Source organism: Salvelinus alpinus, chromosome 1 (assembly GCF_045679555.1).
Source record: "Salvelinus alpinus chromosome 1, SLU_Salpinus.1, whole genome shotgun sequence".
Classification (NCBI taxonomy): domain Eukaryota; kingdom Metazoa; phylum Chordata; class Actinopteri; order Salmoniformes; family Salmonidae; genus Salvelinus; species Salvelinus alpinus.
This window is the reverse complement of record NC_092086.1, coordinates 98327920-98351616: the sequence shown is the minus strand read 5'-3', so window position 1 is coordinate 98351616 and position 23697 is coordinate 98327920. Positions and strand designations below refer to the sequence as shown.

General features: G+C 44.5%; 1 protein-coding gene and 1 pseudogene across 1 annotated transcript in view; one reads left to right on the top strand and one right to left on the bottom strand.

Moving 5' to 3' along the window:
• Window positions 1–11000, bottom strand: part of LOC139536087 (leucine-rich repeat-containing protein 75B-like) — a 43323-nt gene extending 32323 nt beyond the window's left edge. Inside the window, exons 1-2 of the mRNA XM_071336238.1 lie at window positions 10382–11000; window positions 567–695 (exon numbers count right to left, since the gene is read on the bottom strand). Coding sequence (XP_071192339.1) covers window positions 567–695; window positions 10382–10726 — 474 coding nt within the window. The 5' untranslated portion in view covers window positions 10727–11000. The remainder of the gene's footprint in view (window positions 1–566; window positions 696–10381) is intronic.
• Window positions 11001–17601: 6601 nt separating this feature from the next.
• Window positions 17602–23697, top strand: part of LOC139536080 (glutathione hydrolase 1 proenzyme-like) — a 16922-nt pseudogene continuing 10826 nt past the window's right edge.

Here is a 23697-nt window from a genome sequence, read left to right as displayed (position 1 = left end):
CAGTCATATTTCTAAGAGACTGACCATCATCTATTTGCTCTTGTAACGGCAGATTTCCTCCTCTTCGCTTGAAGAGGAGGTGTAGCATGGATCGGACCAAGACGCAGCGTAGTAAGTGTCCATGGTTTTAATATAATAAACTGAACAAGACACAATACAAAATAACAAAAGTAAATCTAACCAAAACAGTCCCGTGTGGCACAAACACTGACACAGGAAACAATCACCCACAACCCAATAGTGAAAACAGGCTACCTAAATATGGTTCCCAATCAGAGACAATGAAAAACACCTGCCTCTGATTGAGAACCATATCAGGCCAAATGACAAACCTAAACATAGAAACACAGAACATAGAATATACCCACCCAGCTCACGTCCTGACCAACTAAATAAAGACTAAACAAAGGAAATAAGGTCAGGAACGTGACAGCTCTTGAATTGACCCTTGCAGCCGTGGATTCCTAAACATTCTATTTTCTGTGCCTGATCTCATTTGATGTTCCCTGACAACAGACAGATGGACAAACAGACAGCTCAACAGTCAGACATTACGATGGGCTTACCCTCTTTGGACACTGCATGTCTTTGGCCAGGCTGAGCAAGAGTTCATGGGAGATTGGATCCACCAGGTTGAGAAAGGCTGCGTTCTTATAAAGGATATCATTGAGGGATGTTCCCTGGAGTCCCAAGTCCTGTGGGAACACAGAGTAAGAGAGAATAATCTACCATTGGTGTTTCTTTTCAATCATTCCAAGATCCAACAAGGGGTGAATTACAATATTTTTAAGTGCAAGTCATGCATCATTAATTATTCAAGTGACATGATGTGGACTGCTTAATGGTAACAGATTATCAATGTATTTACATAATACTTTCATCAGCCACTTTCCTCGTTATGTTCATTTATCAAGCTGAGACGATTTTACACTAAGAGTGCCACATGGGACAAGGCACAGGATAGGCAGGGTGTGGGATGGGGGTTTAAAGCAGGGCAATTTCTCCCAAAATGACATTTCAAACACACAACAACTAAAGTGATGTGCTGTGCCCTCAGTCACCCCTAACAGTAAAATGACGTTCTATTGCATAAACATGCACTCTAGGGACAGTGACTTTACTGCTGTGCTCTGCATGGGGTCTGCAATGTGCCTTAGAACACTTCCATCCCTAAAAGCCTTGGGTTTTTACACACATCACACTGAACATACTCCAGAGCTATCCAAAAAAGACCTCTAAAAACACCACGCAGGCACTTAGAGAAATGGTTCAAGTCTACAGCACTCCCGCTCCCCACCATCTTCTATGGAATTCAAATGGCAGGCGTGTGTGATGTGCAGATGGGGTTAATAAAAACGAGGAATGAGAACCTCCCCAGAGGTTGTTCTTACTTGTATCATCTGCAGGGCTGCTGCTATTTGCAGTGACCGTGTAAATAGAGTGAGGCAAAGGAAGCTGCAACGTCAGGTAATGCTCTGAAGGCTGCTCTGAGGGCTGCTGCTGGTGAGGAGGGATTGATGTCATCGTGAGCCCGAGTTTGAGATGTAACGCTTTGATACACATCAAAAGGCCTTCGATGCAGCCCTCACCAACCTCCCATATCGAGGAGGATGAGTTCAACCAAACACACACAGAAATCCCTGAAACAAATGAGCTGAAACCGCAGGTATGCCATGACAGAAAGGCTCGAAAACAAAACATCCACCACAATGAAAGGTTAAGGCGGAGCAGAGCAGAGGAGGACAAAACTAAATTCAGGAAAACATTTCTCCCCCTCTTATAAGTCATTTGTTTCAGGACTTGGTTTACTAACGGGTTCTAAGTCAAATGGGGGCTATATGCAATCATACAAAATATGATTTTCTCCATTTCTGTTTTACAGTACGAGCAAAGCTGCTGTAAGTATGTTTACTTGCTGGACTCCATGCAATGTGAAGATGGTAGTGTAATGAACATGAGGGGAGACAGAGAGCTGGTTTCAAGCACAGGGTGCAGCAGGTGTTTATTGCAAAGGACCACCTCAGGAGGCAGGTAGCTGGGTCCAGGGGCAGGCAGAAGGTCATAAACGGGGTCCAAAAGGGCAACAGTACAGGCAGGAAAAAGGCTAGTAATGTAGTCTGGGAGATCAGGCAAAAGGTAGATAACAGGAAATCCGCTAGGCTAAAGTACAGGCAGGGAATAGTCAAAAGGCGTCGTTAGTGAGGCAGGCAAAAACTATCATACACGGGAGAAGGAAATCGCAGGAAACAGCACTCCGTAAGCCGTGTGTCACAAAACAAACAATACCTCACAGTGATGGGGTGCAGAACTGAACTAAATAGTGTGTGATGACGACATACAGGTGTGTGAACAGGTGATTAGAATTCAGGTGATTGGGATCTGGAGAGTGAGCTGCGTTCAGGGGATCTAGGTGTTAGAGGGTGTGAGTTGGAAGCAGATGTTACAGTACCCCGGCTCTTGACGGCCTCGGAAGCTGAGCAGGGGGCCTCCCCCATGGATGTGGAGCTGGGCGGTCAGGACAGTTACAGTGGAAAGCCAGGATCATGGCTGGGTCGAGGATGTCCTGGGCGGGGACCCAGGACCATTCTTCTGGTCCGTACCCCTCCCAATCCACCAGGTAGTGGATGCGACCACCCAGGCGCTTGGAATCAAGGAGGGCTTGGAAGTAATAAGCCGGTGCACCGCCGACGTCAAACAGAGGGGGTGCGTCGAGGTGCGCCACAGGAGGATGGAGAGGGCTGTACCTCACAGGGTTGAGAAGGGACACATGGAAGGATGAGGAGATGGTAGGTGACAGGATTGATGCAGTGTGTTATTTTGAAGAGACCAATGAACTGTGGACTGAACATTTTGCATGGGTCACGAAGCCGGATGCCCCACACACGTTGCCCAAACCGGCTCACTCTGTCGAAAACACTCATCGACGGCAGGCACAGTTCCCGGGTTCTGTCTACCATGGGAACACGGGGGGTTGGTATCCGAGGACACACTGAAAAGGAGTGAGATGGAGTGAGGAATGCACCAGGGAGTTCTGTGCATATTCGGAGGAATCTGTGCGTATTCGGCCCAGGCTAGATAGCGACTTGTAATCACGGATTACAAAAAGAAAACCAGCCCCGTCGCGGACCAGGATGTCTTGCTCCCAGACAGGCTAAATAATTTTTTGCTCGCTTTGAGAACAATACAGTGCCACTGACACGGCCCGCTACCAAAACCTGCGGGCTCTCCTTCACTGCAGCCGAGGTGAGTAAAACATTTAAACGTGTTAACCCTCGCAAGGCTGCAGGCCCAGACGGCATTCCCAGCCACGTCCTCAGAGCATGCGCAGACCAGCTGGCTGGTGTGTTTAAGGACATATTCAATCAATCCTTATCCCAGTCTGCTGTTCCCACATGCTTCAAGAGGGCCACCATTGTTCCTGTTCCCAAGAAAGCTAAGGTAACTGAGCTAAACGACTACCGCCCCGTAGCACTCACTTCCGTCATCATGAAGTGCTTTGAGAGACTAGTCAAGGACCATATCACCTCCACCCTACCTGACACCCTAGACCCACTCCAATTTGCTTACCGACCCAATAGGTCCACAGACGACGCAATCGCAACCACACTGCACACTGCCCTAACCCATCTGGACAAGAGGAATACCTATGTGAGAATGCTGTTCATCGACTACAGCTCAGCATTTAACACCATAGTACCCTCCAAACTCGTCATCAAGCTCAAGACCCTGGGTCTCGACCCCGCCCTGTGCAACTGGGTCCTGGACTTCCTGACGGGCCGCCCCCAGGTGGTGAGGGTAGGTAACAACATCTCCACCCCGCTGATCCTCAACACCGGGACCCCACAAGGGTGCGTTCTGAGCCCTCTCCTGTACTCCCTGTTCACCCACGACTGCGTGGCCATGCACGCCTCCAACTCAATCATCAAGTTTGCGGACGACACTACAGTGGTAGGCTTGATTACCAACAACGACGAGACGGCCTACAGGGAGGAGGTGAGGGCCCTCGGAGTGTGGTGTCAGGAAAATAACCTCACACTCAACGTCAACAAAACAAAGGAGATGATTGTGGACTTCAGGAAACAGCAGAGGGAGCAGCCCCCTATCCACATCGACGGGACAGTAGTGGAGAAGGTGGAAAGTTTTAAGTTCCTCGGTGTACACATCACGGACAAACTGAATTGGTCCACCCACACAGACAGCGTTGTGAAGAAGGCGCAGCAGCGCCTCTTCAACCTCAGGAGGCTGAAGAAATTCGGCTTGTCACCAAAAGCACTCACAAACTTCTACAGATGCACAATCAAGAGCATCCTGTCGGGCTGTATCACCGCCTGGTACGGCAACTGCTCCGGCCACAAGGGTAAGGCTCTCCAGAGGGTAGTGAGGTCTGCACAACGCATCACCGGGGGCAAACTACCTGCCCTCCAGTACACCTACACCACCCGATGTCACAGGAAGGCCATAAAGATCATCAAGGACAACAACCACCCAAGCCACTGCCTGTTCACCCCGCTATCATCCAGAAGGCGAGGTCAGTACAGGTGCATCAAAGCAGGGACCGAGAGACTGAAAAACAGCTTCTATCTCAAGGCCATCAGACTGTTAAACAGCCACCACTAACATTTAGTGGCCGCTGCCAACATACTGACTCAACTCCAGCCACTTTAATAATGGGAATTGATGGAAATTATGTAAAAATGTACCACTAGCCACTTTAAACAATGCCACTTAATATAATGTTTACATACCCTACATTACTCATCTCATATGTATATGTACAGTGGGGAGAACAAGTATTTGATACACTGCCGATTTTGCAGGTTTTCCTACTTACAAAGCATGTAGAGGTCTGTAATTTTTTATCATAGGTACACTTCAACTGTGAGAGACGGAATCTAAAACAAAAATCCAGAAAATCACATTGTATGATTTTTAAGTAATTAATTTGCATTTTATTGCATGACATAAGTATTTGATCACCTACCAACCAGTAAGAATTCCGGCTCTCACAGACCTGTTAGTTTTTCTTTAAGAAGCCCTCCTGTTCTCCACTCATTACCTGTATTAACTGCACCTGTTTGAACTCGTTACCTGTATAAAAGACACCTGTCCACACACAATCAAACAGATTCCAACCTCTCCACAATGGCCAAGACCAGAGAGCTGTGTAAGGACATCAGGGATAAAATTGTAGACCTGCACAAGGCTGGGATGGGCTACAGGACAATAGGCAAGCAGCTTGGTGAGAAGGAAACAACTGTTGGCGCAATTATTAGAAAATGGAAGAAGTTCAAGATGACGGTCAATCACCCTCGGTCTGGGGCTCCATGCAAGATTTCACCTCGTGGGGCATCAATGATCATGAGGAAGGTGAGGGATCAGCCCAGAACTACACGGCAGGACCTGGTCAATGACCTGAAGAGAGCTGGGACCACAGTCTCAAAGAAAACCATTAGTAACACACTACGCCGTCATGGATTAAAATCCTGCAGCGCACGCAAGGTCCCCCTGCTTAAGCCAGTGCATGTCCAGGCCCGTCTGAAGTTTGCCAATGACCATCTGGATGATCCAGAGGAGGAATGGGAGAAGGTCATGTGGTCTGATGAGACAAAAATAGAGCTTTTTGGTCTAACTCCACTCGCCGTGTTTGGAGGAAGAAGAAGTATGAGTACAACCCCAAGAACACCATCCCAAACGTGAAGCATGGAGGTGGAAACATCATTCTTTGGGGATGCTTTTCTGCAAAGGGGACAGGACGACTGCACCGTATTGAGGGGAGGATGGATGGGGCCATGTATCGCGAGATCTTGGCCAACAACCTCCTTCCCTCAGTAAGAGCATTGAAGATGGGTCGTGGCTGGGTCTTCCAGCATGACAACGACACGAAGCACACAGCCATGGCAACTAAGGAGTGGCTCCGTAAGAAGCATCTCAAGGTCCTGGAGTGGCCTAGCCAGTCTCCAGACCTGAACCCAATAGAAAATCTTTGGAGGGAGCTGAAAGTCCGTATTGCCCAGCGACAGCCCCGAAACCTGAAGGATCTGGAGAAGATCTGTAGGGAGGAGTGGGCCAAAATCCCTGCTGCAGTGTGTGCAAACCTAGTCAAGAACTACAGGAAACGTATGATCTCTGTAATTGCAAACAAAGGTTTCTGTACCAAATATTAAGTTCTGCTTTTCTGATGTATCAAATACTTATGTCATGCAATAAAATGCAAATTAATTACTTAAAAATCATACAATGTGATTTTCTGGATTTTCGTTTTAGATTCCGTCTCTCATAGTTGAAGTGTACCTATGATAAAAATTACAGACCTCTACATGCTTTGTAAGTAGGAAAACCTGCAAAATCGGCAGTGTATCAAATACTTGTTCTCCCCACTGTATATACTGTACTCTATACCATCTACTGCATCTTGCCTATGCCGTTCTGTACCATCACTCATTCATATATCTTTATGTACATATTCTTTATCCCTTTACACTTGTGTGTATAAGGTAGTAGTTGTGGAATTGTTAGGTTAGATTACTTGTTGGTTATTACTGCATTGTCGGAACTAGAAGCACAAGCATTTCGCTACACTCGCATTAACATCTGCTAACCATGTGTATGTGACAAATAAGATTTGATTTGATTTGATCAGGTGAACAAAAGCTTGAGATTTCCTTCACACTTGAAGCAGCACACCAGTTGTTATTTATGAAAAAACATACTCCACCCGCTTTTGACTTCTCCGAAGTCGCTGTACGATCCTGCTGCTGCATGGAGAATCCACTGAGTACTACGTGCATAGCGTCATCATCTAGCCAACTTTCAGTAAAACACAATATTGCAACTTTTCAAGTCTCTCTGATAGGAAACGCTCAAACAAAGCTCATCCATCTTATTCTCGAGTGATGGGAAATTTGCCAATAGAACGGAGGGGAGCACCGTTCGGTTTTGTCTTTGCCTCAATTTCACCAGGACATCACCTCGTCTACCATGTCTACGCCTGCAGCGTTTTGGTAGCCAATGGAACAAAGGAATAGGGTCCAGCATGAACAGTGGAACAGCTGAGTCAGAGTTGAAGACGTATTTGAAGTCGAAATCGAGGTTAGTAACTGTCGATCTGATGTTTAGAAGTGCTTGGTGGTCATATGTGATAATAGTATTAACTTTCTGTACAAAAAAGGTAAGGATAAACACTATAAAAGTCACTATAAAGCAAAGTTTGGTTGGAACTCGTAAGATGTTCGGTGCTATCTTGTCACACATCTTGTCATGAGGCTGAGAGAAAATGTTTTAAAGCAAGTTTTCTGCAATTCTATTTTTCCATGGCTTATGACGTGTTCATATGCTATCTGGGGGGGGGGGGGGGGGGCAGCCAACTTGTTCATATGCTATCTGGGGGTTTCCGACCTCCAGGTGGACCGCAACCGACTTGTTCATATGCTATCTGGGGGGGTCCGACCTCCAGGGGGACCGCAACCGATGTGTTCATATGCTATCTGGGGGGGTCCGACCTCCAGGGGGACCGCAACCGACTTGTTCATATGCTATCTGGGGGGGTTCGACCTCCAGGTGGACCGCAACCGATGTGTTCATATGCTATCTGTCGGGGCCCCGACCTCCAGGGGGACCGCAACCGACTTGTTCATATGCTATCTGGGGGGGTCCGACCTCCAGGGGGACCGCAAACGACTTGTTCATATGCTATCTGGGGGGGTTCGACCTCCAGGTGGACCGCAACCGACTTGTTCATATGCTATCTGTCGGGGCCCCGACCTCTAGGGGGACCGCAACCGACTTGTTCATATGCTATCTGTCGGGGCCCCGACCTCCAGGGGGACCGCAACCGATGTGTTCATATGCTATCTGGGGGGGTCCGACCTCCAGGTGGACCGCAACCGACTTGTTCATATGCTATCTGGGGGGGTCCGACCTCCAGGGGGACCGCAACCGACTTGTTCATATGCTATCTGGGGGGGTTCGACCTCCAGGGGGACCGCAACCGATGTGTTCATATGCTATCTGGGGGGGTCCGACCTCCAGGGGGACCGCAACCGACTTGTTCATATGCTATCTGGGGGGGTTTGACCTCCAGGGGGACCGCAACCGACTTGTTCATATGCTATCTGGGGGTTTCCGACCTCCAGGGGGACCGCAACCGACTTGTTCATATGCTATCTGGGGGGGTTCGACCTCCAGGGGGACCGCAACCGATGTGTTCATATGCTATCTGGGGGGGTCCGACCTCCAGGGGGACCGCAACCGATGTGTTCATATGCTATCTGTCGGGGCCCCGACCTCCAGGGGGACCGCAACCGACTTGTTCATATGCTATCTGGGGGGCCCCGACCTCCAGGGGGACCGCAACCGACTTGTTTATATGCTATCTGGGGGGGTTCGACCTCCAGGGGGACCGCAACCGACGTGTTCATATGCTATCTGTCGGGGGCCCGACCTCCAGGGGGCCCACAACCAACGTGTTCATATGCTATCTGTATTTTTTGAGGGGTTGGGGGTCCCCTGGAGGTCAGGGTCCCAGGGCACATGCCCTGCGTACCCGGTCGGTAATCCAGCCATGGACAAGAGAAGGTGGAGCTGAGCACGTTTTCATTAATGTAACTTCAGGGCTACAGGGAAGCAGAGCAGTGCAAGGTTACGCCTTTTGCTGCTGTTTAAATTTGATGATTGGCACGTGGCTCAGATAATTCACAAATTTGTGTGTAATTCACAAGCACCATCCAGCATGGCAGGATAAATATGTGGAGACATTTAATGTACACTATGTAGAACTGTGGAATGTAGGAAAACCCTGAGAATAATATCTAAGTAATAGAAAATTGGCCTTTAGTTTAACATATTCAGTGGTTGCCCTCTATATACTCTATTTCAGTCTCCGTTTGTCACCTGTTTGAAATGTGATATTCCAGGAAGAGCCTGAAGACCTACACCTCAACAGCAGTGAAGGTGTTACCATACATACCTAAGCCAGACAAGGCAGACAATCTGACACAGCAGTTACAATTTTGATCTGTGATTATGTAAGGGGCAAGCCACTGAATAATTGTACCCTGAACTAAATTACACTATATATACAAAAGTATGTGGACACCCCTTCAAATGAGTGGATTCTGCTATTTCAGACACACCTGTTGCTTAAAGGTGTATAAAATCGAGCACACAGCCATGCAATCTCCATAGACAAACATTGACAGTAGAATGGCCTTACTGAAGAGCTCAGTGACATTCAATGTGTCACGTCATAGGATGCCTCCTTTCAAACTAGTCAGTTCATCGCATTTCTGCCCTGCACGAGCTGCCCGGTCAACTGTAAGTGCTGTTATTGTGAAGTGGAAACGTCTAGGAGCAACAACGGGTCAGCCGTGAAGTGGTAGGTCACACAAGCTCACAGAACGGTACAACCGAGTGCTGAAGCGCGTAGCGTGTTAAAATTGTCTGTCCTCGGTTGCAACACTCACTACCGAGTTCCAAACTGCCTTTGGAAGCAATGCCAAGTGTCTGCTGGAGTGGTGTAAACCTCGCTGCCATTGGATTCTGGAGCAGTGGAAACGCGTTCTCTGCAGGGATGAATTACGCTTCACCATCTGGATTTGTCCGACGGACAAATCTGGATTTGGTGGATGCCAGGAGAACACTACATGCCCCCAATGCATAGTGCCAACTGTAAAGTTTGGTGGAGGAATAATGGTCTGGGGCTGTTTTTCATGGTTCGGACTAGGCCCCTTAGATCCAGTGAAGGGAAATCGTAATGCTACAGGATACAGTGACATTCTAGATGATTCTGTGCTTTCAACTTCGTGGCAACAGTTTGGGGGAGGCCCTTTCCTGTTTCAGCATGACAATGCCCCCTTGCACAAAGCAAGGTCCATACAGAAATGGTTTGTCGAGAATGGTGTGGAAGAACTTGACTGGCCTGCACAGAGCCCTGACCTCAACCCCATCGAACACCTTTGGCATGAATTGGAACACCGACTGCGAGACAGGCCTAATCACCCAACATCAGTGCCCAACCTCACTAATGCTCTTGTGGCTGAATGGAAGCAAGTTCACGCAGAAAATAAAGAGACTGTCTCATACCGTAAATAATTTTAAAGGGGAAACTCCAAAATATGAAGTAACACGCCTAATTTACAAACAAACCTACAGTCGCTTACACATGCATAATAATCTAATACGAATAATAGATGCAGCATTTTACCAGTACATTTCGCATTTTTGATCAGGCTGACTTGAGTGACAACCTGTGGATACTGCTGATCTAACAGCATCACATTCTGCAGGTGCACCAGATAACTTACGGACGGACACATCTTATGAAGTTTAGGAGAAGTAAACTATTATTCAATGTTAAACATTCTCCGGGACAGAAATATGTTACCTTTCTTAGCAATTTGAGCACCTCGACTGCTTGTTCTTGTTTCTGTTCTCGAAGAAGTTTCTGTATTTCCCGGATCCATGCCACCCGTCTCACATAGGGGCTGTGGTTGGTTTTCCGCAGCATCCCTGGGAGCTTGTCTGACTTCAGCATCAGGGATGTAAACAAGAATTCCCTGCCTCCCCTGCCACCACTCCGCTCAGCTTCTCCGGAGCTGTCATGCTGCTGGCGTCTCCTCTTGGAAAATGTGGTTTCTATTTGGTCCAGCCTACTTTGCCTGGTCAATTTAGAACCCATTACTTCACAGAATATTTCTGTTGAACAACGGTTCCTAGACGCTATATACATGTACCTGACAGAATGTAGCCATAACAGTTACACAGTAGCCTAAACTTGGATATTGAGTAACGCACGCACGTATTTTTTTATCTGAACAGTATGAAAACAAAGGGAGAAAATATGAGCGGAGGTTGATAAATTACTATATTCTCTATTAGATTACATTTAGAGCATTACACCAGCAGTATTGCATAGCTTTCTATTCATATTCAAATAATTTCCACCGTCTTGCCGTTTAAACCATGCACTGCCACAACAGAGCTCGAGTAGTCAGTGTAGCCTACTACAACATCACGTGGAGATCGTGGTCTTTGCTTCCAATAAGAATCCGCGCTGCCTAGATCAGTCATGCGATTACTCTCTCGGTGTCGCCGACTGTCCAAGACCAGTTATGTTGTTTAGCAGCTCATGATGGTTTAGCTTTCTATTTGAGAGGGATGATTTAATGCTAATACATTTTGTACACAGTTTGTCAATTATCATAGTAATTATCATATCACATACTATCAGTCTGAATAATGACGCAAGAGGAGATGGCTGCCGTTTTACGATCACCTAACTAATTGTGCTATTGTGTGTTTTTTTGCGTTATTTGTAACTTATTTTGTACATAATGTTTCTGCCACCATGTCTTATAACCAAAAATAGCTTCTAGATATCAGGACAGCGATTACTCACCCCATACTGGATGAATACTTTTTCTTTAACAAGTCGGAATGGAAGGATTTACTTCAGACGCCAGACAAGATCCTCATCCCTGTCATTCACAGTAGAAAGAGACGGAGATATCGGGACAAAGGTCTGGGTGCCTTGTAAGGATCTGACGATGAGTGGGTAATCTCCCTTTACCATCGGTCCTATTAGCCAACGTACAATCGATGAATAATAAAATAGACAAACTATGATCACGTATATCCTACCAACGGGACATTTAAAAACTGTAATATCTTATGTTTCACCAAGTCGTGGCTGAACGACATGAATAACATACAGCTGGCGAGTTTTACGCTTTTTCGGGCAGGATAGAACAGCGGCCTCTGGTAAAACAAGGGGTAGCGGTCTATGTATATTTGTAAACAACAGCTGGTGCACGAAATCTAAGGAAGTCTTGAGGTTTTGCTCGCCTGATAAGCTGTAGACCACACTATTTACCAAGAGTTTTCATCTATATTCTTCGTAGCTGTCTATTTACCATCACAAACCGATGCTGGCACTAAGATCGCACTCAATGAGCTGTATGCGGCCATAAGAAAACAGGAAAACGCTCACCCAGAGGTGGCGCTCCTTGTGTCCGGGGACTTTAATGCAGGGAAACTTAAATCCATTTTACCTCATTTCTACCAGCCTGTTAAATGTGCAACCAGAGGGGAAAAAAACTCTAGACCACCTTTACTCTCCTTCGCCCTCCATTTAGCAAATCTGACCATCATTCTATCCCATTGATTGCTGCTAACAAACAAAAACTAAAGCAGGAAGCACCAGTGACTCGGTCAATAAAAAAGTGTACAGATGAAGCAGATGCTACAGGACTGTTTTGCTAGCACAGACTGGAATATGTTCTGGGATTCTTCTGATGGCATTGAGGAGTACACCACATCTGGCATTGGCTTCATCAATAAGTGCATCGATGACATCGTCTCCACAGTGACCGTACGTACATACCCCAACCAGAAGCCATGGATTACAGGTAGCATCCACACTGAGCTAAATGCTAGAGCTGCCGCTTTCAAGGAGCGGGACTCTAACCCGGAAGCTTATAAGAAATCTCGCTATGCCCTCCGACAAACCATCAAACAGGCAACGTGTCAATACAGGACTAAGATTGAATCGTACTACACCGGTTCCGACGCTCGTCGGATGTGGCAGGGCTTGCAAACTACTACAGACTACAAAGAGAAGCACAGCATCGAGCTGCCCAGTGACACAAACCTAGACGAGTTAATTACTTCTATGTTCGATTCAAGGCAAGTACCACTAAAATGTGCATGAGAGCATCAGCTGTTCCGGACGACTTTGTGATCACGCTCTCTGTTGCCGATGTGAGTAAGACCTTTAAACAGGTCAACATTCACAAGGCCGCAGGGCCAGGCGGATTTCCAGGACGTGTACTCCGAGCATGCGCTGACCAACTGGCAAGTGTCTTCACTGACATTTGTAATCTGTCCCTGACTGAGTCTGTAATACCAACATGTTTCAAGCAGACCACCATAGTCCCTGTGCCCAAGAACACTAAGGTAACCTGCCTAAATGACTACCGACCCGTAGTGCTCACGTCTGTAGCCATGAAGTGCTTTGAAAGGCTGGTCATGGCTCACATCAACACCATTATCCCAGAACCCTAGACCCACTCCAATTTGCATACCGCCCCCAACAGATCCACAGACGATGCAATCTCTATTGCACTCAACTCTGCCCTTTCCCACCTGGACAAAGGGAACAGCTATGTGAGAATGCTATTCATTGACTACAGCTCAGCGTTCAACACCATAGTGCCCTCAAAGCTCATCACTAAGCTAAGGACCCTGGGACTAAACACCTCCCTCTGTAACTGGATCCTGGACTTCCTGATCCACATCCGCCACGCTGCTCCTCTACACGTGGGCCCCTCAGGGGTACGTCCACAGTCCCCTCCTGTACTCCCTGTTCATTCATGACTGCATGGACAGGTACGACTCCAACACCATCATCAAGTTTGCCGACGACACAACAGTGGTAGGCCTGATCACCGACAACGATGAGACAGCCTGTAGGGAGGAGGTCAGAGACCTGGTTGTGTGGTGCAGGACAACCTCTCCCTCAACGTGATCAAGACAAAGGAGATGATTGCGGACTACAGGAAAAGGAGGACCGAGCACGCCCCCATTCTCATCGACGGGGTTGTAGTGGAGCAGGTTGAGAGCTTCAAGTTCCTTGGTGTCCACATCACCTACAAACTATCATGGTCCAAACATACGAAGACAGTCATGAATAGGGCACGACAAAGCGCTATTTCCCCTCAGGAGACTGAAAATATTTGGCATGGGTCCTCAGATCCTCAAAAGGTCCGACAGCTGCACCATCGAGAGCATCCTGACTGGTTGCATCACTGCCTGGTACGGCAACTGTTCGGCCTCCGACCGCAAGGCAATACAGAGGGTAGTGCGTACGGCCCAGTACATCACTGGGGCCAAGCTTCCTGCCATCCAGGACCTCTATACCAGGCGGTGTCAGAGGAAGGCCCTGAAAATTGTCAAAGACTCCAGCCACCCTAGTCATAAACTGTTCTCTCCGCTACCGCACGGCAAGCGGTAACGGAGCGCCAAGTCTAGGTCCAAAAGGCTTAACAGCTTCTACCCTCAAGCCTTAAGACTCCTGAACAGCTAATCAAAGGGCTACCCAGACCCCTTTTTTTATGCTGCTGCTACTCTCTGTTTATTATCTATGCATAGTCACTTTAACTGTACCTACCTGTACATATGTGACTCGATTCAGGAAACTAGGTGTATGTCGCAAGTCACGACATCACAGGAGAGCAGTTTAAACGTCATTTAATTTTTTAAATGTTTTTAAATGTGTTTTTTTGGCAGAAATGTCTTCTTGAACATGTAAACTTTCATGTGGCTTAATAACAAACTTGTATGCCATCTGTAAATATACGAAGAAAAATTACGAGCCTTGTTTAAACCACCTAAAAAGACAGCAACCTTCCCACTAGCTATGATTGGCTGAGATAATGAGTGGGCTGGACATGCCGAGAGATGAGTTCGGATTGGTCTGCCATATAGAGGGCTTTTGTTTATTTCAGCTGGTCAGTCTGTGTTGGTAATCCTGTCAAACGCATCTTTTTAAATGTAGCTGCGTAAGTGTTGCTCTCCACTTTCTGGAGGATCGAGTTTTGAAATCAGTGGTAATAGAGTACGATAGCTAAAGAGATGGGAAAACACCTGTTTCCGGATTACGCTTTCAAACTAAGGACACTTGTGGCATGGATCCGTGACAGGGAGACGCGTCCACCATGCATGATGATGTATACGGGTAAGATAGTCTAGCTAGCGACATTTTCAGATATTACACGTTTCTAATTTTGACAGAAAGTTGTTTAATTTCAAGCTAAAGTGTACTGTTAGTTAGGTGGCTGGCTCGTTAGCTAACGTTGTGACGTGATGTGTGTGATCTTACATGTTGTTTACCCAGCTAGGTTAATTGTTTACCTAGCTAGCTAGGTACATGTCTTAAGCTAAAGTGTACTGTTAGCTGGCTGGCTCCCTAGCGAACGTGTATGCGTGTATGACATGATTATTATTATTATTGTCATTATTATTCATGCAGGGGTAGTAATGACATGATTTGGCACTGTTCATTGTTGTTTAACTACCTAACGTTAGGTGGCGTGACATGATGTGTGTGATCTTACATGTTGTTTACCTAGCTAGGTTAATTGTTTACCTAGGTAGCTAGCTACATGTCTTAAGCGAAAGTGTACAACACCCGTTGAATATGGTCGGTGTCAGTAAACGTCGGCAAAAAAGCATAATGAAATTGTTGCCAGCAGAGCTGGTTAGGCTATTTTTTGTTATCCAGAGGTAAACAAATCATCCGCCAGAGCGTCAAGCGTGTGCTCTGAATGCAACGAGATGGGTGGGGTTAAAGCTTAAGAGGGTGTGAACGATGCTGAATGGGTGTAGACAAAGAAGAGCTCTCTCAATGAAACACTAAAATGACATTTACTCAAAAGTGAGTGTACAAGTGTATCAACTTTCAAAGCAGAATTACTTTCCCATTGTTCCTCAAAAATGCAGTGTATGATATACCATTTGGTAGCTCTGAGTCTCTGTTTTACCAATGTAAAAAACCCAATTAAAAATTTTGCTACATAAGACCAAATCCAGATGGAGTCACATATTACCTCAATTACCTTGACTAATCGATGTCCCGCACATTGACTCTATACCTGTACCCGCTGTATATTGCTATTGTTATTTTACTGCTGCTATTTAATTATTTGTAACTTTTATTTTCAATTTTTTACTTACTTTTTTAACTGCATTGTTGGTTAAGGGCTTGTAAGTAAGTATTTCACTGTAAGGTCTACACCTGTTGTATTCAGCACATTGATTTGATCATATCACAATCGATGTATAAAATATGGATTCATTTTTTATTTATTTATTTCACCTTTATTTAACCAGGTAGGCAAATTGAGAACACGTTCTCATTTACAATTGCGACCTGGCCAAGATAAAGCAAAGCAGTTCGATACATACAACAACACATAGTTACACATGGACTAAAACAAACATACAGTCAATAATACAGTGAAAAATAAGTCTATATACAATGTGAGCAAGTGAGGTGAGATAAGGGAGGTGAAGGCAAACAAAATAGCCAAGAGTGTGCAAAGCTGTCATCAATGCAAAGGGTGGCTATTTGAAGAATCTCAAATATAAAACATATTTTGATTTGTTTAACACTTTTGGTTACTATATGATTCCATATGTGTTATTTCATAGGTTTGATGCCTTAACTATTATTATACAATGTAAAAGAAAAGATAAACCAAAGGATAAAATACATTATGGAGTTGCTGTATTGTCAAGAAATTGCCTACTGAAAGTCTGGTGTGAAACGAGGTGATGTTTTGTCATTCTAGAATAAAAAGTATGTATATTTATAAACCTCAGTAATATAGGTGTGTTAAAAATGTATACCATTTCAACCATTGTTGCACTCTTTGAAGTTAAACATTACGTTTGAAAAAAGTCAAAAAAATCCATATGTGATGTTCCTAGCAGAGAATATAGATCTACTACAAATCATGGCTGGGGCCAATTCGAATTGAAGGCAGTCAATTCAGGAAGTGATTTTATAAAAAAATTATTTAAAAAAGGACACTTAAAAAAAAAGCTTCTACACCTCAGTTTATTGAGAAGTCATTGAAAATAGATGCATTCTTTTGTTTCTATTATTGTTATTTAAGTCTACTTCCTGAACTGACTGCCTTCACTTCGAATTGAACCCTGTTACAAATAATGTGCCACTACCTTTTTGGGTGTTAGAATGCTGCATTGATTATGTGCAACAAGATGGTGAAGGGGTGGCAGGTAGCCTGGTGGTTAGAGCATTGGGCTTGCTGGATCGAATCCCCGACCTGACAAGGTAAAAATCTGTCGTACTGCCCCTGAGTAAGGCAGTTGACCCACTATTCCCCGGGTGCCGTGGATGTCGATTAAGACAGCCCACGCACCACTCTGATTCAGAGGGGGTTGGGTTAAATGTGGAAGACACATTTCAGTTGAAGGCATTCAGCTGTACAACTGACCCATTTCCCTCATCTAACATGGTTTTACAGGTGTGCAACTTTCACTGAGGACATTCTGAAATTGCATTTTTGTCCCCCCCAGTTTTATAATTGCAATGTGATACAAAACGAGGCAACGGTGTGCTTTAGGACAATGTGGACTTCTCTGAGAGGTCGGGTAGGCTGTTTGGAGTGTTTATCTGATTGGAAAAATAAAAAATTGATGTCTTCCCAACTTCTGAAACCAAAGTTACGCCCCTGTGGTTTTCTACCCTGGAGTCATGTGTTCACCTCTTTGAAATAATCTCCAACAACCATGTTGTTTGATGTGGTTAATACTACAATAGCAGTCTATTTGTTAATAAAGAGATCATTTATTCCATTGTTTAGACATCCAGTCTCTGGTGCAACAAAATAACATCCTAGAAGGTTTTATGTTGGTCTTAGTTTGTCAATTATTTCCCTCATAAGAGAGGTGAGTTTTATGTTAATGTTTTCGGAATGTGCTCCTCTGTTCCTACATTTTTGTAGACACTCTTATCCAGAGATACTTACAGGAGCAGTTATAGTTAATTAAGTGCCTTGCTGAAGGGCACAGCGACAGATTTTTCACCTAGTCGACTCAGGAATTCAAACCAGCGACTTTTCAGTTTCTGGGCCAACGCTCTTAACCGCTAGGCTACCTACTTCTGTACCTGTCTGCTTTTTCCACAGTAACACCAATCAGGTGCTTTTATGGAGGTGTAGGTTAAAGTTGAACATCATTGTAATAGTTACACATTGAGAGCTATTGCCTAGATGGTGCTATGTACTGCTCAACTTACTGAGAGGACCGTGACAAACCCACTGCCAACCAGTCTGTTCCAGAGGCCTGAGAGACACCAAGGTAAGAGGAAGATCTGATCTTTTACTAGTTAGGTGATGGATAGCTAAAAAAAAGAATGCTATTAAGTGTGAGGACAGGGAATAATTCAGTCTGAATGGTTTGTGTATTTTCATCAACTGTACCTGTGCTGCATAAGCTAAATGAAGTGTCCAGAGATGTTACATGCATTGAACACTGTTTTGACAGGCTAAGGAATTTGCATGGCAGTAAATACATAGCACTGAAGGGAGGAGGTATTATCTGATTCCAGTCTTTTGTGTTGTTGGTTTAATTTTGTTGGCATCAGGCAGGATGAGCTTCACAGAGGAAGGTTATTGTTTTTTGTCATGAATCTTGTTCTGGAGGCATCTCTGGAGAGTGGCCACTAGCTGGCACAGCCACAAAGTCATAAAATCTGATTTTAAACCGAACCCTTACCCTAACTTTAACCACACTGCCAACCCTAATGCCGAAGGCTAAACTTAAATTAAGACCAAAAAGGGGAAATCGCTCAGTTCTGTCTCCAGAACAAGACTCATGACAATACATTTCAACCTGCTTCACAGAGGGGGACTTGCTGCATTAGAGTTTTATGTTTTATGCTTACTGTTCTGATATTGTACATTCTGTATGATGTCTATGTGAACTTGTGTCTGTATTCTGTTTGTATGTTGTCTATTGCTGGCAGCACCTTCTCACTACGGAAAATTCTGGGTATGTGTAAATGTTCTTGGAGAATAAAGGTGATTCTGATTCTGATTACAGTGTGCTCACATATACTGTAGCTACATTTCTGCAGTGAGGTAGGGTTTGATGCAGGCAACACAACAGTGCTGCCTGCAGAACAGGTATCTCTGTTATTAAGGGAACAGTCAAGTCAATAAATGATTCCTTGTCAGTATACACTATATATAAAAAAGTATATAAATGAGTGGATACGGCTATTTCAGCCACACCCGTTGCTGACAGGTGTATAAAATCGAGCACACAGCCATGCAATCTCCATAGACAAACATTGGCAGAATGGCCTTACTGAAGAGCTCAGTCACTTTCAACGTGGCACCGTCATAGGATGCCACCTTTCCAACAAGTCAGTTCGTCAAATTTCTGCCCTGCTAGAGCTGTCCTGGTCAACTGTAAGTGCTGTTATTGTGAAGTGGAAACGTTTAGGAGCAACAATGGCTCAGCTGCAAAGTGGTAGGCCGCACAAGTTCACAGAACAGGACCGCTGAAGCTCATAGCGTCTAAAAAATTCTCAGTTGTTCTCAGTTGCAACACTCACTACCAAGTTCCAACCTGCCTCTGGAAGCAACGTCAGCACAATAACTGTTCTTCGGGAACTTCATGAAATGGGTTTCCATGGCCGAGCAGCCGCACACAGGCCTACGATCACCATGCAATGCCAAAAGTCGGCTGGAGTGGTGTAAAGCTCGCCGCCCTTGGACTCTGGAGCAGTGGAAACATGTTCTCTGGGGTGATGAGTCACACTTCACCATCTGGCAGTCCGACGGACGAATCTGGGTTTGGCGGATGCCAGGAGAACGCTACCTGCCCCAATGCATAGTGCCAACAGTAAACTTTGCTGGAGGATGAATAATGGTCTGGAGTTGTTTTTCATGGTTCGGGCTAGGCCCCTTAGTTAACAGAATAGCTAATAGTGCCAGTCAGTGCTTGTCAAAATTCTGCAAATCAAAGTGGATAATGGTTCATCATCATCATCTCCTTGTAATGATGGGTAAATAGTAGCTTATGATATGACATTTGTAAAATAATGTGTGTGAAAACGTAATTCTATGTTATGTAAGGCATTGTACAGTAGATGGCAATCTTTAACTATGGGGGTTGTGTATGTGAGTTGTAAGCATGTGCAATGGCGAGACAGTTATGTTCAGCTAGAATGGGTAGCTGCCCCCTAAATTGGCTAGTAGGACCAGAAGTGAGATGTGTCTGTATGTGAATGTATCATACCTTCAACACTAACTCGCCTATACCTGGTGCTGGGATCTAGCGATGAATGTGACACACAATCTCAATTCAAAAGTGCTGCGGACCAATGTTCTTTAAACACATAGAGAAACAAAATGAAATACCTTGGGAATGGGCAAAGGACAAAACCATTCTTTCTTTTTATCAACACTGAACAGAAATATAAATGCTAAATGTTGGTTCTATGTTTCATGAGCTGAAATAAAAGATCCCTGAAAATTTACATATGCACAAAAAGCTTGTTTCTCTCTAATTTTGTGCACAAATTTGTTTACATCCCTGTTGGTGAGCATTTCTCCTTTGCCAAGATAATCCATCCATTTGACAGGTGTGGCATATCAAGAAGCTGATTAAACAGCATTATCTTTATACAGGTGCACCTTGTGCTTGGGACAATAAAAGTCAACTCTAAAATGTGCAGTTCTGTCACACAACACAATTTTAATCGCCATTGTATTATTCATAGGCCTATGCATATCTCTACGCATAGCTTTAATATTTAGACTTATGGAATAAGTCCAAACAGTGCTACTGATGTTGTAGATTCCTCAACATTACTGGGTGTGGTGATGCCTTCTCCAAACGTTTTCATTTGGAGGTGTCACCACACCCAGTGATGGTGAGGAATCAAGTTTTGTGTGACAGGGACTATCAAAACCAATTAACATGAACTAGAATGTGGACATACTAATTTTGAAGAGGTTTTCAGATGATTTATTATTATTTGACTATGCTGGTCATCTATTAACATTTGAACATCTTGGCCATGTTCTGTTATAATCTCCACCCGGCACAGCCAGAAGAGGACTGGCCACACCTCATAGCCTGGTTCCTCTCTAGGTTTCTTCCTAGGTTCTGGCCTTTCTAGGGAGCTTTTCCTAGCCACCGTGCTTCTACACCTGCATTGCTTGCTGTTTGGGGTTTTAGGCTGGGTTTCTGTACAGCACTTTGAGATATCAGCTGATGTATGAAGGGCTTTATCAATCAATTTGATTTGATTTGATTTCAAAGATCAGGGCTGCTGTCCTGATGTCAGGGGGAAGCTCGTTCCACCATTGGGGTGCCAGGACAGAGAAGAGCCTTGGCTGGGATAAGCAGGAGCTGGCCCTTTGTAGATTTAGACTTATGGAATATTAGGAAATTCATTTGGAGTTGGTTTCAGATACTAAAGTAAAAGTAAAGTAAAAGTAAAGTAAAGAAGTTGCTGCTGTCAAGAAGTTGTTGCAGCTCAATACAGTTGTCGCTACTGTGACTGTTGTAGTTACTGTACTCTGTCCAATATCTGTACAGTACACTCTTAGAAAAAGATGGTGTTATCTAGAACCTAAAGAGTTCTTCCGCTGTCCCCATAGGAGAACCCTTTGAAGAATCCCTTTTGCTTCCAGGTAGAACACTTTTGGTTCCATGTAGAACCATTTTGGGTTCCATGTAGAACCCTTTCCACAGAGGGTTCTACATAGAACCCAAAAGTGTTCTACCTTGAACCAAAAATTAATTCTACCTGGAACCAAAAACGGACAGCTGAAGAACCCTTTTGGAACCCTTTTTTCTAAGAGTGTACAGTGCAAGCTCGGGAACATTCTCATGAAGGACATCAAAAGGCTCTTATCTGAATTTAAATCGCCAACTGGCTAGATTAGATTAAAAAAAACAACAGCATGCAGATCCCCTTTTCAAAATGTGGACACTACCCTCTCATCAATGACACATCTGTGTGACTATACACTTTGTTATCGCAACATGTCAAAGCTTGCTATTAGCGTTACTCCAAGGTAAGAATCAAAGTGTTATTATGAAATGTTTTGCTGACTTGTATCAATAATCAAAAGGCATGTTACATGTTTTAGTAGGTTGACCTCTAAGGGTACGTTTACAATGGCAGACAAAAATCTTTCACCAGTAATTGGTCTTCTGACCCAGATCAGATCTTTTGCCAATAAATGGGCACAGAAATCAGAGTTGGGCTGCTTGTGTAAACACAGTCCCAGATTTCAACAAAATAAACTAGAGGAAAGTGTATCTTATTGGGTTGAAGTACCGAAATGATTACTATCGAGTTTACTCTCTAGATAAGGTTAGGAGGACACACTGTTGAGTGAGGTGAGTTGTAATGGCCTGGTTTTATATCTGAACAGAATGTTAGAGAACTTAGCGACAACTCACATTTCATAATTGTGATACACGTTTGAAAAAAATCGTCTTTGCTGTTTTTCTATTTTGAGGGTACATTTGTGTGGGGGTGTTTCTGTGTGTTTACACTTGTCTAACTCTCTTCAATTGAGATTGACTCTACTATGATGTCCTGTGTTTCCCTGACAGAAAGATGGTCCATAATTCCATTGTGGTGGGTCTGGTGATGCTGCTGGTGGCAGTCGTAAGCACTTTTGTGGGAGTTTTCTTTGGTTTGGGGAGCAGGACGTCCTCGAATGGCCATTCCTACTCAAGGGCTGCCGTGGCAGCCGATGCTGGCCCATGCTCAGAAATCGGCAGGTTAGAATTCTCTCTCTCTCTCTCACACACAAACACAAACACACTGTACATGTACATACAGTACTAATCTCAAATGTTTGCACACCGGTGAAATTACTAATTGAAATGTTGTTGTAGACATTCAGATACAATACAAAGATCCCTGTTTCAAAGCACGCTGTCTCAAGCAAGCCTTTAAATAGCAGATACCAGGCTCAAATGTTTCTTTGTCTGAGCATAAAAATATGCTCCTTCTTCTGAGTTTATGTTTATCATCTCAAATCCTTATGATTTTGTCATCATAATTCATTCTGTCTGTGTAAACTGCCTGCTGTTTCTTCACAAACTAGCGCTTGTGTATGCAAATCAGGGCAACTGAATATAAACTTTTGTCTGTGTGTGTGTGTTTGTGTGTCCACTATAAATCTCAGAGACACGTTGCAGAAAGGGGGTTCTGCAGTGGATGCATCTATTGCTGCCTTGCTGTGTGTTGGGCTGGTGAATGCCCACAGCATGGGCATTGGAGGAGGTCTCTTCTTCACCATCTATAATGCCACAACTGGTAGAGTCTGAGCCCTAATCCTTGACTTAAACCTATACCAACTGTATCTTTAATGATGTCAACAAATCCAACATTGACTGGCACAACTGAACTAAAAACAGGAAATGTAATAGCTCACTCCATTGTAACTTGGTGTGATGTAATGATGATTCTGTCTTCCTTCACAGGAAAGGTAGAGACCATTGATTCCAGAGAGACGGCTCCCGCCAACGCAACAGAGGACATGTTTGGGAATAGCACCCAGTTAGCCAAGAAGGGTAATATTTTATCAGTTACCTAACAAAAAGATGAAAGATGCACATTTACAATGAAAGATGGCCTTGCAATAGAGTCAAGACACTGAGATAAGTGCTTTAAGTTTTATTGTCACATCCACTAGTACAGTGAAATGCCTTTCTTGCTAACTCTTTCCCAACAATGCAGTAATCAATATCAGTAGTACTATTAAATAAAGTAAAGTACTATACTGAACAAAAATAAAAATGCAACATGCAAAAATTTCAAAGTTTTTACTGAGGTCCAGTTCATATATGAAAATCATTCAATTGAAATCAATTAATTAGGCCCTAATATATGGATTTCACATGACTGGTCAGGGTTGCAGCCATGGGTGGGCCTGGGAGGGCATAGGCTCAGCCAATCAGAATGAGTTTTTTCCCCACCAAAGGGCTTTATCCTCAGCCCGCCCCCATCCCCCCTCAGAAGATCCCACAGGTGAAGAAGCCAGATGTGGAGGTCCTGGGCTGGCGTGGTTACACATGATCTGCGGTTGTGAGGCCGCTTGAATGTACTCTAAAACGACATTGGATGCAACTTATGGT